The 17,794-nt window shown below is 38.4% G+C and overlaps 1 protein-coding gene across 2 annotated transcripts in view; it reads right to left on the bottom strand.

Annotated features, from left to right (window-relative positions):
• The window catches only part of LOC115224251 (sarcoplasmic/endoplasmic reticulum calcium ATPase 1), a 129,149-nt gene that overhangs the window by 42,272 nt on the left and 69,083 nt on the right, over nucleotides 1-17,794 (bottom strand). The window contains exons 10-22 of one of the 2 annotated variants that reach the window (XM_029795056.2): nucleotides 16,792-16,875; nucleotides 15,925-16,018; nucleotides 14,435-14,654; nucleotides 13,230-13,332; nucleotides 11,826-12,077; nucleotides 10,739-10,957; nucleotides 10,039-10,161; nucleotides 8,852-9,064; nucleotides 8,150-8,243; nucleotides 7,102-7,228; nucleotides 6,002-6,204; nucleotides 4,800-4,885; nucleotides 604-737 (exon numbers count right to left, since the gene is read on the bottom strand). In XM_029795056.2, coding sequence (XP_029650916.1) covers nucleotides 604-737; nucleotides 4,800-4,885; nucleotides 6,002-6,204; nucleotides 7,102-7,228; nucleotides 8,150-8,243; nucleotides 8,852-9,064; nucleotides 10,039-10,161; nucleotides 10,739-10,957; nucleotides 11,826-12,077; nucleotides 13,230-13,332; nucleotides 14,435-14,654; nucleotides 15,925-16,018; nucleotides 16,792-16,875 — 1,952 coding nt within the window. The remainder of the gene's footprint in view (nucleotides 1-603; nucleotides 738-4,799; nucleotides 4,886-6,001; nucleotides 6,205-7,101; nucleotides 7,229-8,149; nucleotides 8,244-8,851; nucleotides 9,065-10,038; nucleotides 10,162-10,738; nucleotides 10,958-11,825; nucleotides 12,078-13,229; nucleotides 13,333-14,434; nucleotides 14,655-15,924; nucleotides 16,019-16,791; nucleotides 16,876-17,794) is intronic. The other variant, XM_029795055.2, reaches the window with a different exon arrangement.

Here is a 17,794-nt window from a genome sequence, read left to right on the forward strand (position 1 = left end):
GACATGACAGCTTCTCCATTTTCATTTCAATCCACACAGGAACCTTGGGTGGTGCCTGCCCTTCTCTCTATTGTGAGACAAACACTGTCAGAAGTATTCACATTGAACGGACTCAATGTGAATACTTTCAAACAGTATTCGGATGTTGTATTGTGTACAATCCTGGATGACCTTACATTGCAGCAAGGAATACAGTTGAGGGCAGCAACACCAAACTCCTTCATTCACCAAATACCGAATGTAAAGGTGAGGCAAAGTTGAGCCTTGCAGGATAACAACCAGGGGGATTCAAAACAATAGCAGGAGGGGAGAAGCAGAGAGGGAAGGAGGAACAACTACAAAGGATTCAAATCTAGCCATTCACAGTCCACTGGCCCTTAATAAATTTAAGGTCACCCACAAAAGGAGAATTCAAATGAGTTAACCATGTAAAAAGAAAAAATATATATACATAAACAAATTAGTAAGATACACCAAAAAATGAACAAAAACAATACATTAAAAGAATATAAAAAGACAAAAGAAAAAAAATTTGTTTTAAAAGTTAATTTGGAGGGGTTGGTGGTGGTTTGTGTCACTAGGACTACACTGAGAAAAAATTACCTGTTGAGAGCATTAAGCATCTCTATGACTACCAGGACTGATAGAGCCATAGTCTTGGCAGCAGGAGCATCAAATATACCACAGTCAATACCAGCAAATCTTGTTGGTTCAGCAGGACACTGCATGTGGTGGGTCTGTGAGAGGACAGGTCAAGTTACACCAACAGAAAGTGTGAAAATTATTTGCAGCACATATCAAATGAGGGAACAAATGTTCAAAGTTTTATTCAGAAAATCCAGCCATGGCATTTTATTTATTATCTTGATTTTTTTTTTTGATTTTTTTTCCTGTTTTGGGAGAAGACTGGTTTGGTTGAATAAGATTTGTATATATTTTCTGGACTGGCTATCAATCTCATGTTTACAATGTATATTCAGAATACATTTATTTTTTTTGTTTTTTTTATCTACACAATATTTCAATTGTTTTTATTTTTGTTTCTTTTATCCCTTACTTGTTAGAGTCATTGGATTGCAGCCCATGCTGGGGCATAACCTTGTAGTCAAACAAATCAACCCCAGTACTTATTTTTAAGCCTGGTCCTTATTCAATCATTCTCTTTTGCAAAGCAGCTAAGTTACAGAAATGTAAACAATCAACACACACTAGTAATCAATCATTCTGTCTCTTATTTATATATAACCCATGCTAACATGGAAAACGGACATATGATAATGATGACGATGATATATATATATATATATACAATTGCAGCGTGGAAGGTGTTTATAAGCCATTTAAGAAACACACAAAAGCCGTTCGATTCACTGTGTGTTTCTTAAATGGCTTATAAACACCTTCCACGCTGCAATTGTTTTCGTTTCAGCACACGATCTCAGATCAAATTACTTGCTATGCGAGTACATCTCCGTATATATATATATATATATATATATATATATATATATTTGAGTGTGTGACTGTGTCTATATTTGTCCCCTGCCCACCACCGCTTGACAATTGATGTTGACATATTTACATCCCCGTAAGATACCAATAGAATAAGTACTAGGCTTACAAAGAATAAATCCTGAGGTCAATTTCTTCAACTAGAAAACACTCTAAGGCGGTGCCCCAGCATGGCTGCAGTCAAATGACAAACAAGTAAAAGAATATAAGTATAAAAATTCCCAACTGAAAATGTTGTCTGTACATATTGACTGTACATATGCAGATATAATTGATATATGTTTATAAAGTAGAAAGAAATATCATAAATATACACTATAAAGTCCTGAAATTCAAAATCTTATTCATAGCAACAAAAACATAATTTGAAAGACTTAAAGATAATTCAGTAACCAATCAAACCAAGAAAGGAGAGATTGATCACCCATTATATCAAATCACTAATGATTTTTTTTATAGTATAAATTAAAAAATAAAATACAAATAAAGAGAATGGAAATTTGGAGTCTTTGCAAGTGGTGGGAATGAGTTGGGGGGGGGGGGTCTTAACTTTTTCATATTCCAGTTCTGCTAGTAACTTTTCTGAAATATTCTATAGTGATATTTAGAAGGCAGGTGAAGTTTTAATTTGGATTCCCAGTACCCCTGAAATGAATTTTAGCACCCCAGAATGGGAATCACTGGACCAGATTGCCGGGCCCCTTAAAATTAACCATATTGCCAGAATACATGGACTAAAAGCTGATACAGTTGGGAAACAAATTAAATTGTTTATAGAAGACTGAATCATTACCATTGTATTACTGGTACTTACAGATTCTATGTGGAGAAACAACAAGGTTAATTATGGCAAGATGAACATGCCTTGTATTTGAACTCAGAACAGTGAGTCAGAAGCTAAAGTTGTTTGGTTCTCTCTGTTTTTCACAAATGTTATTCTTAATCATCACATTATAAGACACAAATTAAATGTGGAAGAGCATGGCTTAGAGGTTAAGGTATTTAGCTCATGATCATAAGGTCATAAGTTCAATTTCTGGCAGTGCATCAAGTCCTTGAGCAAGACATTTCATTTCATGTTGCCTCAGTAGCAAAAATTGAGTAGCATCTGTATTTCAAAGGGCCAGTTTTTATCACATTGTGTCACGCTGAATCTCCCCAAGAACTACATTAAGAGCATAATTATCTAATCAACTTGAACCCTTGTTGTCATAACTGACAGAGTGGTAGTTAAAACACAAATTTATGTATAGGAATCTCTATATATATAAACGGCAAAATGTCTGTGTGCATGTCCTTTATACAAATCCACAATTTTTCAGTTAGAGGGCTTGCACTTTCTATGGTCATTCAAAACCATCCAAGGGTGGTCATGCACATCTTTACATTTCCCCAGTCACCCTGCAAAGCCATTAAAAAATCAATAGAAGTGACTTTTTTTGTGAATTTTCTATCCAAAACCCAATCAAAATCCCTGAAACTTGATACGCCAATTGAATGCCAGCTAGCTGTATGTGATTGATCGGAGATTTGGACAGTACTCGGGTGTATGTGCGCACGCACGCAGCTGTATATGCATGCACTAGCATTATGAACCGGCGTTGCCGGGTCATAGTGCTAGTAACTAATTAAAATAGATTCAAAATGGAGTAGGTTACCAAATATCAGTTATGTACGAGTAAGCAGTTGAATGTTACAACGGTTTGTGTAAATATGTATACTTTGTGACATACATTCTGTAGTTTAGCCCAAGACTACCTATTTGGGTGGACAATGTACTGGGTATAAACCATCATACACCTAAATACAGATCTGGGGTGTTGCACTTCTGGCATGATAAAACGCAGATGTAAGCAAGAGTAGCCCAAGGCAACCCATCTGTTTCATAACCTGTCTAGATTCACTTACATTTAAAGGGAGAGGTGGGGATCAAAACTGAAGGGCAAGAAGAGAAAAAAAAAACAAACAACAAAAAATCCTCCAAATTCAACTGCAGACATTGTAGAAAGGTCAAAGTTCAGCATACATAAAATATCTGTCCACGTTCCTTCAAAGAAAAACTAATTAATTAGTAAATTTCTCATGACATTTCTTGAAATAAAAGTCAACCAGTACAGACAGATCTGACAGATCTTTAAAGCCTTGACACATTTTTAATGACTAAACGACCTCATGACCTCTTTCCCTCTCACTAAGTGACAGAAACTTTTGAGAGGAGCCGACAAGGGAAGACTATTTTATCCCCTCTCATGTAAAACATTATATCTAAGGCTACACTAACTATTGCATCTTTCGAAAGATAATACAGTGGGGGTGAATAGAGGGAAATTCGAAAGCTGCTCTTTGTAGCAAGTTGTGCAACTGTTGAGAAGTCTTCCATTGGGAAGGGAAGTAACTCATCATAGTGCCCCTGTACTGAGTTTAAGAGAAACACTCCATAGGAATTATGGAAATAATAATGTTGAGAGTATTCCACTGTTGACCAGTACTAACTAGAACTTGCTTCACATGGATCAAAGGAGTATCTGACGATGCCATGACCATCAACCAACCAACAAACCACCAGGATATAAATCTTTTGCAGATTTTTAAGCAAATGTTCCCCCATCCTCCAGCATGGCACTTCTGCTTATTAACATCAATGAGCAATTAGCAAATTTGTTTTGTTAAAAGTCAGGGACAGAGAAGCAGCAACCATGACCTTCCCTCCTCATTGGCTTTCTCCCCAGAACTGAGGAGATAGAGATGCAACTGAGACCCAGGTCAAAGTCCACAGTAAAAACCTGGCACAAAATGGCAACAGTTAGAATCCTTGCAGAGCAGAGCAGACAACCCAAGAACCTAGTAACCTGTACAGTTACAAATCTGTCTTCATTCAGGCACAATAGTACAAAACAGTAATGCAACTGTTATAAGGCCATAAATGGAGAATTAAAAACCCAAGGAAACCCAACTTAATTATAATTAAGTTCACTTCGTTTATTTTTCTGTGCCTATATCCACAAAATTAATGAATCCATACAATTTTAGTTAGCCAGTGTGATTAGAGAGACATGTCAGCTACAGAAAGGTTCCCAAAAGATCCTGTTATGGTTTCTAAGATAGCGTTATTAACCAAACAGGACAAGGTCTATCTAACAGCTAACAACATGATTAAATAATCACACTAGTTTTCTTTCTTGTACACCCGGTTATCTGTAGCTACCACCCCAAACTGCTTCTAAGCTATATTATGAATTTTACTAAACAAACAGAAATGACAAAAATCAAAAAGAAGTATAACCTACCAGTTGGTAATAGTTGAGTTGAGGTCCTTCCTCATAGATCATGAACCACCAAGCAGCAGCACCAACGGTAGCACAACCCACATATCCTGTAGAGGGTGGAGATCCACAGAGCAATGGGGGCAAAAAAGAAAGAAAAAGCAAAGGTCGATTTTAGTGATGACAGAAACAACTGGGGGAAAATGTTAACATTTCACTAATGTGATGCAGAGAGGGAGAATATTAGGGGCATGTCACATCACTAGGGATAACATTTCATTCGCATCAAATTAGCAGGGCAAATATTCCACTGAAGTCTCACAGACAGAGCAAACCTCTCACTGCCTTCCCATTGGCAGGGGTAATGAGGTCTCACAGAAAAGGGATAACATTTCAACGAGGTCCACAGAAAAGGGATAACAAGGTCCCACAAAAAGGGGATAACATTTCAATGAGGTCTCATGAAAAAGGGATAAAATTTCAACGAGGTCCTAAAGAAAAGGGATAACATTTCAATAAGGTCCCACAGAAAAGGGATAACATTTCAACAAGGTCCCACAGAAAAGGGATAACATTTCAACAAGGTCTCACAGAAAAGGGATAACATTTCAACGAGGTCCCACAGAAAAGGGATAACATTTCAATAAGGTCCCACAGAAAAGACTAACATTTCAATGACGTCCAAGAGAAAGGGTTAACATTAGGGTGATGATAAATGGTACAACTAATGGTGATGACAGAGGTTGGGGGGCATAGTACGGTAATGATAGAATGAATGAGTGATTGTAAAAAAAAAAAAAAAAAGTGGTAAGTTGGAAGGTAGAAAAGGGTTACATTTAAAATGAAGTCAAACTAAGAACAGTCATCAACCAAAGTAGATCACCCCACACATGCACAGGGTAACCGGTCGGAACAATTTTAAGATTATAATTTGTAATCTGTGACAAAGGTGAGGGTCCACATTTAAGCTTCACCATTATGTCATGGTGTAATGTTGTGATTCCATAAGCAGAGGTTGAAAAAAACCAACCAATCTGATAGATGTACTGGGAGGTGGTGGTAGTGCCTTGATGAATCAGCAAATAAATGAGAGGAAGAGATAAATAGAGTGTGAGAGAGAAAGGGGAGGGAAAATAGAGATAGAGGGTGAGAGAGGAGGTAGAGAGAATAGATAGATGGTGAGAGAGATGAGAGATAGATGATAAGAGAGAGACTGTAATACTGACCACCAATAGCCAAATATCGGAAGAACAACCATCCTGTGATGAGAGATTCTTTGGCACTCCTTGGAGGTTTTTTCATAATTTCAAGATCTGGAGGGTTGAAGCCCAAGGCGGTGGCAGGAAGACCATCAGTTACCAAGTTGACCCACAGAAGTTGTACAGGGATCAAAGCTTCAGGGATACCGAGAGCAGCAGTTAAGAAAATACTGGAGAAAAGAAAAAATAAAATAAAGTATGCAAAAAGAAAAAAAAAAGAAAAGAGACAAGTTATGTAAGTTTTAATGAATGTTAATTAAGGAAGACAAGACTAAATGCTGTTTACCCCATTTTTTAAACTGCTTCTTTGTTTCATTGTATAAGCTAACGGTAGGTTAATGAATGAATACATGAGTTGACAACAGCCAGTTTGGCTCAGGAAAAAACAGGAGTCAGCGAGGATACCTCTATATGGTCATTTAATCTGCTAGAAAATAACTCAGATCTTGGCCTGGCTCTGTGTTGGTTACAATGATGAGTGCTTCTGTTGATACAATCATCATCATCATTTAGCGTCCGTTCTCCATGCTAGCATGGGTTGGACGGTTCAACTGGGGTCTGGGGAGCCCGAAGGCTGCACCAGGCCAGTCAGATCTGGCAGTGTTTCTACAGCTGGATGCCCTTCCTAACGCCAACCACTCCGAGAGTGGAACAATTGCCTTGTGAAATTTAAGTGCAAGTGGCTGAGTACTCCACAGACATGCGTACACTCAATGTAGTTTTCAGTGAGATTCAGCATGACACAGAAAGTGACAAGGCTGTCCTTTTTGAATTTCAGGTACAACTCATTTTTTCCAGTTGAGTGAACTGGAGCAATGAGAAATAAAGTGTCTTGCTCAAGGACACAATGTATCACAGTGAATCAAACACACAACTTTATGATTAGGAGCTGATTACCCTAACCACTAAGCCACGCACCTCTGCAACTCAAATCCTAAGCTTACACTAGCTGGCATGAAAAGAGAGGAATAAAACACCATTGTGTGTAAGATGTGACCTGGGGCTAAACAGCTACAAATGAAAGATCCATCATGAAATCAATGTGAGGAAGCAGAATCAATCCTTACCAAACAACTTCACCAACGTTGGAAGAGATCAAATATCTGATGAATTGTTTCATGTTGTTGTAAATGGCACGGCCTTCCTCTACGGCAGACACAATGGTTGAGAAGTTGTCATCAGCCAAAACCATCTGTAAGCTACAGTCAAGGAAGTTAGAGGAACAAAAACATGAGGAGAAAGCAAGGAAGAGAAAGAACGAGACAGAGAGTGTAAGGGGGGAAATGATGTAATTGGTAGCTGTATGGGGGCATGCGTAGTAACAATGTGTCGTTGCATCAACCATTTGTTGGTGACCCCCTACTCTTGGTGGATGACACTTTTGCACCACTCGGGCAAAAATCCTCCAATCCATGGACCTGTTTGGTATTAAGTGTTGCTGGTGAGAGTTTTACAGGGGGTGTAATTTCTCCATTAATCAATTAAAATCTTGTTGGAAACAGCTGTAGTGGATTGACATTATCCATCTGTTGTTGTTATATATATATATATATGTATGTATCATCATCATCCTCATTTAGCGTCCGCTTTCCATGCTAGCATGGGTTGGACGGTTCAACTGGGGTCTGGGAAGCCAGAAGGCTGCACCAAGCCCAGTCTGATCTGGCAATGTTTCTACGGCTGGATGCCCTTCCTAACGCCAACCACTCCGTGAGTATAGTGGGTGCTTTTTACGTGCCAGACGGGGCTGGTAACAGCCACGTTCGGATGGTTCGCTTACGTGCCACCGGCACTGGTATCACAACTATATGTATGTGTATATATATATATATATATATATATATATATATATATATATATATACACACGAACACACATACACACTTACATAGTAGTAATAAGGAGGTGTGCACTGCACTAATGTGTCACTGCATCCACCATTTGTTGGTGGTTCCTTACTCCTGGCAGACAACACCTTTGCACCACTCGGGCAACAACACTCCAACCCATGGGTCTGTTTGGGTAGTCATTGCTGATGAGGGTTTAACACAGGTCTGTTCAAATCATCGAGTGATCAATAGCAAATAAAAAAAAACAAAAACAAACAAAGGATATCGGCAGCAGACTTGGCAACAGCAGTTCCGGAACCCATGGCAATACCAATTTCAGCCTTTTTCAAAGCAGGAGCATCATTCACACCATCACCAGTCTGGGTAAAAGAGAGAGAGAATAGAATTATATTGAGTGCGTTGGGTTAGAGTGATGGGAAGCGGGGTTTAACTGGTTGGGCATAAGAAACATTGTGATGGAAGAGGGTGGTGGTGGAGGGGAGAGAGAGAGAGAGAGATAAGAGGGTTAGGGTGTGAGACAAGGAGCAACAATGTGAGAGGGGCAGAGCGAGAAAGTGTGCAAACGAGAGAAATATATGCACAAGCAAGAGAGAGAGAGAGAGTGCAAGAGAGAGAGAGAAAAGAGAGTGAGAGAAAGAAAGAGAGAGAGAAAGAAAGAGAGAGAGAAAGAAAGAGAGAGAGAGAGAGAGAGAGAGAAAAAGAGAGAGTGTGTGTGTGTGTATGTATGTGTGAGTGCCAGAGAGAACATGAAACTGCAATGAGCTTTCTTTTGAATGAGAAAAAGTAAAAATGTGAAATTATTGAAGGAGACAAAAAAATATAACAAGTAATGGAATGAGGAAAAGTGGGGGGGAGGGGATAAGAAGAAGGGGTTATAAGAGAGAAAAAAGGAAAGAAAGCATTTTCTGCTTGAAGAAAGAAAAAAAAAAAAAGGAGAAAAACTATATTTTTCGCCCAGATAACTTACCATAGCTGAGATTTCTCCTTCACCTTGCAAAAACTCAACAATTTTACTTTTGTGAGCTGGCTCCACACGGGCAAACAGTCTGGCCCTCATTACAGCAGCACGTTGCTCCTCTGGTGGCAAGTCATCAAATTCACGACCAGTGAAAGACAAACCAGAAGTAGATTCGTTTTCAGTGAACACACCAATACGTCTGCAAATGGCCTCAGCAGTAGCCTGAAATAGAACATCATCATCATCATTCAAATAACATTTAACTAATTCAGAGGTTCTTAACTACTTTGTTTTAATCTATGGACCCCTTTGATTACTTTATTTAGGTGGACCCCACAGCCATTCGATGTTTAAAAACTAGTTTTCTTGAAACTTCTTTCAAAATTCTTATTTTGCTTTCAAATTGGCCCCAGTTGATTATTTTAAAATCTAGTACTTATTCTACTTTATTGGACCCTTTTGGTGAATTACTAAGTTATGGGGACAAAAACAAACCAATGCTAGTTGTCAAACAGTGGTGGATATAGACAGATACACACACAAACATACACACAAATATACACACATGCACACACAAACGAGAACTGCTCAAAGCAGATATTAAGATATGTGCATCCCACCTTCCATTTTTCAGGTGGAACATGCAAAAGGTATTGAAGTATTTACATTATTGATCAGTTTAGAATCCATCCATGGCCCACATATCGTACTATATATTTATACAAGAATATCCATTAACTTGTCTCAGTATTACATCAATCAAATTAACCATGGTTAATGATGGCTCACAAAATAATTTTTTCCTCATTAAGCTACTGTTTGATATGTAATTCAAAATATTCTTCCATAAAATTATAGACAGCTTTACTTTAAATGTAGACATTTTAAAACATGGTATTTTGTATCCTATGTGGTGGACTCAAGTGAATTGGTACCCAGACAACCAGAGGTGCTTCAATAAGAAGTGCATTTATTTTATCAAATTCACATTTATACATTGGTACCAATAGAATTTGATGAGGTTGTCTTGGGTGGGTTGGTTTCCTAGAATTATAAGATATGATCTCTGGTGAATTGGTATCACAGAATCAGTGGGGGTGGTCTCAGGTAGAGTGATACAAGAGAAATTAGTCACTCAACATTTTATATCTGAAACATTCAAAACCAAATATGGCAAAGAGAATATTATTTCTTACCTTGTTGTCACCTGTGATCACAATGACACGGATACCAGCAGCTCGGCAAGCCTTGATGGAGTCAATAACTTCAGCTCTGGGGGGATCCAACATACCAACAACGCCAACAAATGTCATATTGGTCTAGAGGGAGAGAGAAAATTAAATAAAAATGTATAGTCACCGTCATCAATACGGCTGTTTATTTACATACATACATACATACATATATATAGTGATTTTAATGATTTTTAGTGATTTTAATGATTTTAACAATTAATATTAATGTTTTTTTAATAACTACTTGTGTTCTTATCTTATATGTATTGAATTTTATACTGTATATATGTATGTTATTATGGTTGTCGTTTTGATAAATAAATAAGTCAACATTTTAATATCCTAAAGCTGATAAACAAACTAATGTGTTTCTCCATTTTCTTATTTGTTATATATATATATATATATATATATATATTTATTTATTTATTTACATATACACCTATCCATCCACACACACCCACCGATCTATTTATACATCCACGCACACACATGCCCCTATATCTATCTCCACACAATTGTAGATATACTCTACACAATTGTAGACATACTCATTCATTTGAAAAAAAACAATCTCAGCTCCAGCCCCCATGATACACAAGTTGCACTTCATACCATCCAGCTTGAGAAGAAAGTGACAGACAGACCAAAGCTAACTTACTTCATATTGGATGAATTTGCGAGAATCCTCAAGATCCATGTTCTCAACTTTGGGTGGGTTATCAATTGTAGCGAGAGCCAAGCAGCGAAGAGTGTCACGTCCAGTACCCCAGGCCTTGCAGACCTTCAGGATTTCATTCTTAACAACAGGGGTCATTGGTACCTTGTCCTTGCCAACACGGACAGATGTGCAACGGTCAAGAACACCTTCAGGAGCACCCTAAACAAGTAAGAGGAACAAAATGGTAGATTTAAATTGCATATACATTACTTTTTTTTTTTTCACTGTGAGTACCTAAGTACCAGTGAGACTTGAATAGTTTTAGATCTAAAGTCAAATTTAGAATTACTGTTCAAATCAAAGTCAAAATGAAATTGAGCCACAATCAGACTGGCAGAAAGGACATGCAACTGAGCCACAATCAGAGCAACAGGAAGGACATCCAATTGAGCCACAGTCGGACTGATAGGAAGGATGTCCAGTTGAGCCACAGTCAGACTGGCAGAAAGAACATGCAACTGAGCCACAGTCGGACCGATAAGAAGGATATCCAGTTGAGCCACAGTCAGACTGGCAGAAAGGGCATGCAACTGATCCACAATCAGAACAACAGGAAGGACATCCAATTGATCCAGTCAGACTGATAAGAAGGACATCCAGTTGAGCCACAGTCAGACTGGCAGAAAGGACATGCAACTGAGCCACAGTCGGACCAATAGGAAGGATATCCAATTGGGCCACAGTCAGACCGATAGGAAGGACATCCAATTGAATTCCATCCAATTAAGATGGTCAGACCAACAGGAAAGTCATTCAATTGAGCCACTGGTAGATTCATGGCAGGGAAAGTGCATATCAAATTTAGATTTACTGTGTGAGACCAAAGGCAAACTGCCAAAGTCAAAATGAAATTAAGGAATCAGTACAAGAACAAAATCAATAAAATCCAGATACAATGTCAAAATAATATCAATGGTATCCTTGACCATAGAAGTCAGTGGCCCGAGATTAAATATTTTTGAAATGGGTTAAATACATAATAAAAATAAACAAATGTAAAAACAAAAATATAAACACCATAACTGACCTTGGCAAACATTCTGGTACCTTCTTTGGATGGTTTGTTGGGGACAATGTAAACACTCATGGATTTGCGGTCACGAGAGAACTCCAGAGTAAACTCTTTCTTCCACATTCCTTGGATAACCTGGTTGCATGCAGTGGCGATCTCACGTTTGTTGAGGTGGCTGGTGTCAGTGTTGTAGTAGTTGATCTTCTCTGCCAATACGGACAAGGCAGTCTCAGTGGCCTCACCAACCTTTTCATAAATATCTTTGGACTGGAGCAGACAGGAAAAATACGTGATTAGAATAGGATAGACATGCAATATACACAATACAATTAGAAAAGGATATGTGTATATACACATTATATAAACACACATACACAAACACAATATGTGAACAGCCTATAGACGTAGGAGTGGCTGTGTGGTAAGTAGCTTGCTTACCAGCCACATGGTTCTGGGTTCAGTCCCACTGCGTGGCACCATTGGCAGGTGTCTTCTACTATAGCCTTGGGTCGACCAAAGCCTTGTAAGTGGATTTGGTAGACAGAAACTGAAAGAAGCCTCTGTGTGTGTGTGTGTGTGTCCAACATCGCTTGACAACCGATGCTGGTGTGTTACGTCCCCGTAACTTAGCGGTTTGGCAAAAGAGACCGATAGAATAAGTACTAGGCTTACAAAGAATAAGTCCTGGGGTCGATTTGCTCGACTAAAAAGGTGGTGCTCCAGCATGGCCACAGTCAAATGACTGAAACAAGTAAAAGAGTAAAAGAGACATAATACAGACTCATGGGTATTTTACCATTATATGACAGCTATACTGTGTTTGAAATATTACTTTGTATGATACAATACACATTCAACGCTTCCAAAAACAAAAACTGTTTGCTTATGTTGTTTCATTAATGTTAGTTTTTAAGTTACAAAAAGTGACTCTTGGCAATGTGCTGTGCTTGAGAAGATCCATCGAGTCAAGTGAAATCGTAATTGAGGCAGATAGTGGGGTCATGTAACTGGCACCCTTGCTGGTGGCATGGAAACGCATCCAGCACACACTTGGAGTGAATAGAGTTGGGAAGGGCATCCAGCCATAGAAACCATGCCAAACCAGACTTGAGCCTGGTGCAGCCCCTCAGCTTACTAGCCCTGGTCAAACCGTCCAGCCCAAGCCAGCATGGACAACAGATGTTTAATGATGATGATGAAAAAGTTCTCAGTAAACTAAAGGGTTACTTGATATTATTTGTAGACAGAGTACTTATAAAAAAACAATAGGGCTGACAGTGACTTTGTAGTTTTGACTAGCTAGCTTTCATCAGACTGGCTAGCAGGCTGAAATATCGAAGACACTGTGTTACCAATATTCTTGTGTGTGTGTGTGTGTGTGTGTGTATTTGGCAAAGAGAGAAGAACAGATGTAGTTACCTCATTGTAGTCAACGCTGGAGTCGTTACACATGGCGCAGATAGTGCAAAGTTCCTCAAGACCAGCAAAATCACTGCCCTTCACAACCTTCTGGTTGATATGGCTGAAAAATACACAAACATATATATTACATATATTCTTATACATAGGCACAAGCACGGTTATGTGGTAAGAAGCTTGCTTCCCAACCACATCATTCTAGGTTCAGTCCCACTGCATGACACCTTGGGCAAGTGTCTTCTACTATAGCCTCAAGCCAACCAAAACCTTGTAAGTGGATTTGGTAGGTGAAAACAAAGAAGATCATCATTACTATCTATCTATCTCTCTCTCTCTCTCTCTATTATATATATATATATATATAATATATATATATACACACACACACACACATACATATACACACACATACATGCCTGTGTCTCTTTGTCCCCCATCACCATTTGACAACTGGTATGTACATGTATAAAGGCGGCGAGCTGGCAGAAATGTTAGCATGCCGGGCGAAACGCTTAGGGGTATTTTGTCTGCCGCTACGTTCTGAGTTCAAATTCAGCGGAGGTCAACTTTGCCTTTCATCCTTTCGGGGTCGATTAAATAAGTACCAGTTATGCACTGGAGTCGATATAATCGACTTAACCCGTTTGTCTGTCCCTGTTTGTCCCCTCTGTGTTTAGCCTCTTGTGGGTAGTAAAGAAATAGGTATGTACATGTATATGTGTGTGTGTGAGTGTGAGTATTTGTCCCCTATCACCACTTGACAACTGGTGTTGGTGTGTTTATGTCCCTGTAACTTAGTCGTTCGGCAAATAATATTGATAGAAAATAAACACAAGGCTTTAAGAATAAGTCCTGGGATTGATTTATTCAACTAAAACCTTTGAAGGCAGTACCCCAGTATGGTCACAGTCAAATGACAAACAAAAGAATACACATACACACACACAAATTATACACTAATACTCAAAATATTTATTGATTGGAACACGCAGATAAGATGTGGATTCTGGAAATTGCATGTCGGGCCATAAGATGAGGAAGACAGTAACTTCAAATAAGAACCAACAGCAGGTAGATGAATTGAACTGAGCACAGAGACAAAAATTGTAATAAGGCAGTAAGTCTGAGAGCACCGTCTCTAACTTTATTCCCATAACTGAAAAAATACCTGTTGAAGTGTAACTAAATGCTGTACTGGTACTTACAGTTCACCAACTGGAGCGTATGTGGATCCGGTGATGTCAAATTGGTAGCTACCAATGTCGTTTCCTTCAATCCTGCTGAAGATAAAGGCCTTGCAGACAGACATCTGGTTGGTTGTCAAAGTACCAGTCTTATCAGAGCAAATGACGGAGGTGCAGCCCAAGGTCTCAACAGAGGGTAAGCTTCTGACGATAGCGTTCTTCTTGGCCATTCTGCGAGTACCTGAAAGAAGTAGGGGTGGGTAGAAAATGGTCAATATTCAGTTGGAAAATCGTAGTAAACAACAACAACAGCAGCAGTAGCAACTACTACTAGATTAAAAATTAACTAATTATGGGTTTTTGATGCAGATATATTCAACTCCGGCAGAATATGCAAATGCGACCATCTCATTGGTTAACATCAACCGAGTACCTTTTAGCCAACACTTACTTTGTCTTCTAACCCCAGGAAAGATAAAAGGCCAGAATTATATTTCTTCTAGAAAGCTTCACTTAACTCTTCTCTTGAAACCGTGTTTCTTTAACCCTCTCACCCAAAAAAGCCTGCAACTTCAGTGATCTTTCCACCACTGTTCATGTATATCAGCTTGTGGCTGGCAGCGCCAGTAGATACTTGCTATTAATGAAGCTAAAAGAAGCAGAAATCTGGGTTTAGCACCCACAACCCAACCAAAATTTTTTTAAGGGGGGGAGGGAGAGAAAATGTGTTAATTAGAATTAAAAGAATTTATACTAATTTGTATTTATTACCATTAACCCTTTTATAACCATATTTCTGGTGAAATATACTATTCCCTCCATTTCAATTAATTTTTTTAAATAATTTAGTAAAATGGTGCTTATAACTTAAATCAACACGAAATTTTAACGGAAGATTTTAATTAAGATCCATTTAAAAATATGTTTGTGTTTTAGAACCAGTGGGTGGTCTCAGGTGTGTTGGTAACAAAAACGGTTACAAGAAAAAGTTCCTACCGTATCTAAAATGGATTGTTGCCTCTCAAAGAGGCAGAAAAGTATTTTATTTTACATTATGATGATTTACAGTACCTGTATTAATATTTGGTTAAGAAAACCTTGTCATTTTTCAAATTATACATCTATTTTTTTCATATTTCTCATTTCTACTGCATTCAGAATATTAAATGATAATACTGAATATACTGAAGTGTGTGTGTGTGTGTGTGTGTGTGAGTAAGCATGTGTATGTGCATGTGTGTATGTGCATATGTGTACATGTATGTGTGTGTGTGTGTGTGTGTGTGTGTGGTGTGTGTGTGTGTGTTTGTCCTACATGACTTGTGTTGGTTTGTTTACATCCCTGTAACTGGTTTAGTAAAAGAGACTGATAGTTTAAATATCAGATTTAAAAGTATAACGGAACCAATTTGTTTGATTAAACTTAAGGCAGTGCCCCAGCATGGCCACGGTTCAATAACTGAAACAAGATAACTATTGCGGGAGTCAGAGATAGGAGAAAGTAAACTAACCCAAAGCAAGACAGGTGGTGATGACAGCTGGCAAACCCTCAGGAATAGCAGCCACAGCCAAGGCAACAGCAATTTTGAAGTAGTAGATAGCACCCTGGAAGGAGAGAGAAGAAGAAAATGAATAAACATAAGCTTTTCATATTTCCAATAATTACAGAGTTTAATTATTGTAATCAATTAATATAATCAAGGATTTTGAGAGCTTCATTAAAATATCCAATTTTATATATTTTTTTTTTTTCAGAAAGAAAGATTCAGGCACACACATACACACACATATATGACAGGCTGCCATAGATTCCGCCGACCAAACCCACCCACAAGGCATTGGTCAGCATGGTGCTACAGTAGAGGACACTTGCCCAAGGTGCCACACAGTGGGACTGAACCCGAAACAACCAGATTGTTGCAGAGTGAGCTTCTTAACCACACAACCATTGCCTTCACCTGAGCATTTTTGTTTTTTAATTCTTCTTCAATTAATCAGTGGATGAGGATGAGTTTCACTATGTGATGGGTAATTGCTAAGATGATCTGGTTCTTGACTGATGACTGAGGGCTTCGAATGTCCCGTCCTGTGGTTCTTGTGTCGTCTCTGTGTTGTTTCATGTTCTTGTCCATGTCTGTAATTATTTTTACTGTTTACCTATATATATATATATATATATATGTATATATTGAGTATATATATATATATATATATATATATATATATATGAAGGTAAAAAACCCACTTCAGTCATGAATCACCATGGGATTGCACCTAGGAAAGTTACCCACCAAGACACAAGTCCAGGCAAGGTTGTATACGGAAGACCAGCAGTCACCCATGCATAACAGACAGGAAGGAGGCATTTAACCATTTACCTTAATCCAGGAACCACCATGAGCAGGGTCGTTGAAGTGACCAATGTTGATAGCCCAGACAGCAATACAAATAATAGTGATGACCTGTAAAGAAAGAGAGGAAAAAACTGATTATTTTAAACTGTCACAAACACACTTTTCTAAATCAGAGGACAAAGCAGCAATTTTGGAAATAGAAAAAGCCACTAGTATAATCTATTATTGTATTTGATGGCATAAAAGACACATGGGTATATTAGATGAACCCTAATTCTAGCAGTGTATATTTTGGAAAAAGTGAGCATCAAGAACAAAACTAGCTTATGGAAGGCTCAACTACAGAGAGGACCCTGAGTGATATTTTGAGACATTTTTTTGGAAAAAGAGTGTGTTTTATAAGCAATCAAATATGGTAGACAGTGATGAAACTATAGATTCATTAGACCAGATTTTATACTGGCTTTTGTAGAATTTAAGAGAGAGAGAGAGAAAGTACAAAACTGCCAGTCCATCACAGATGATGCTGGTTCTCATTTTGAGTTGAGTGGATTGAAGCCAGGAGAAATTAAGTGCCTTGCTGCAGGGTACAATGTACCACCTGGTCCATGAACTGAACCCACAATCGAGCGCCTAGAATCAACCTAATAATTGTGAACACAACAGCCTAACCCTTAGGCCCCCACCCTTTTGCTACTATATCACAGAAGTGCATTTAATGGATCAAGTTCATGGGTGGATGTCCAACATAATTTCGTTGCAGATTGATGTACATAACCTGCACCTGCTGGCCCAAATGATGCCCAACTGTACAAGCTTACAAGATTCTACATCCTTGAAAATTGACAAAATAACATCCGTTGGCACTATGGTGACCAACACAAAAAATGAAAACATGTTTATTTAGTGCAAGTTTGGTTCTTATCAAACATGTCTTTGATCAAAGATGTTCTAGTTGTCATCATCCTATGTTTCAGTTAGGCATAGTATATCTAAGACTACATTATTCACTGTGCTTTTCACATCC

Source organism: Octopus sinensis, linkage group LG25 (genome assembly GCF_006345805.1).
Source record: "Octopus sinensis linkage group LG25, ASM634580v1, whole genome shotgun sequence".
NCBI classification, from domain to species: Eukaryota; Metazoa; Mollusca; class Cephalopoda; order Octopoda; family Octopodidae; genus Octopus; species Octopus sinensis.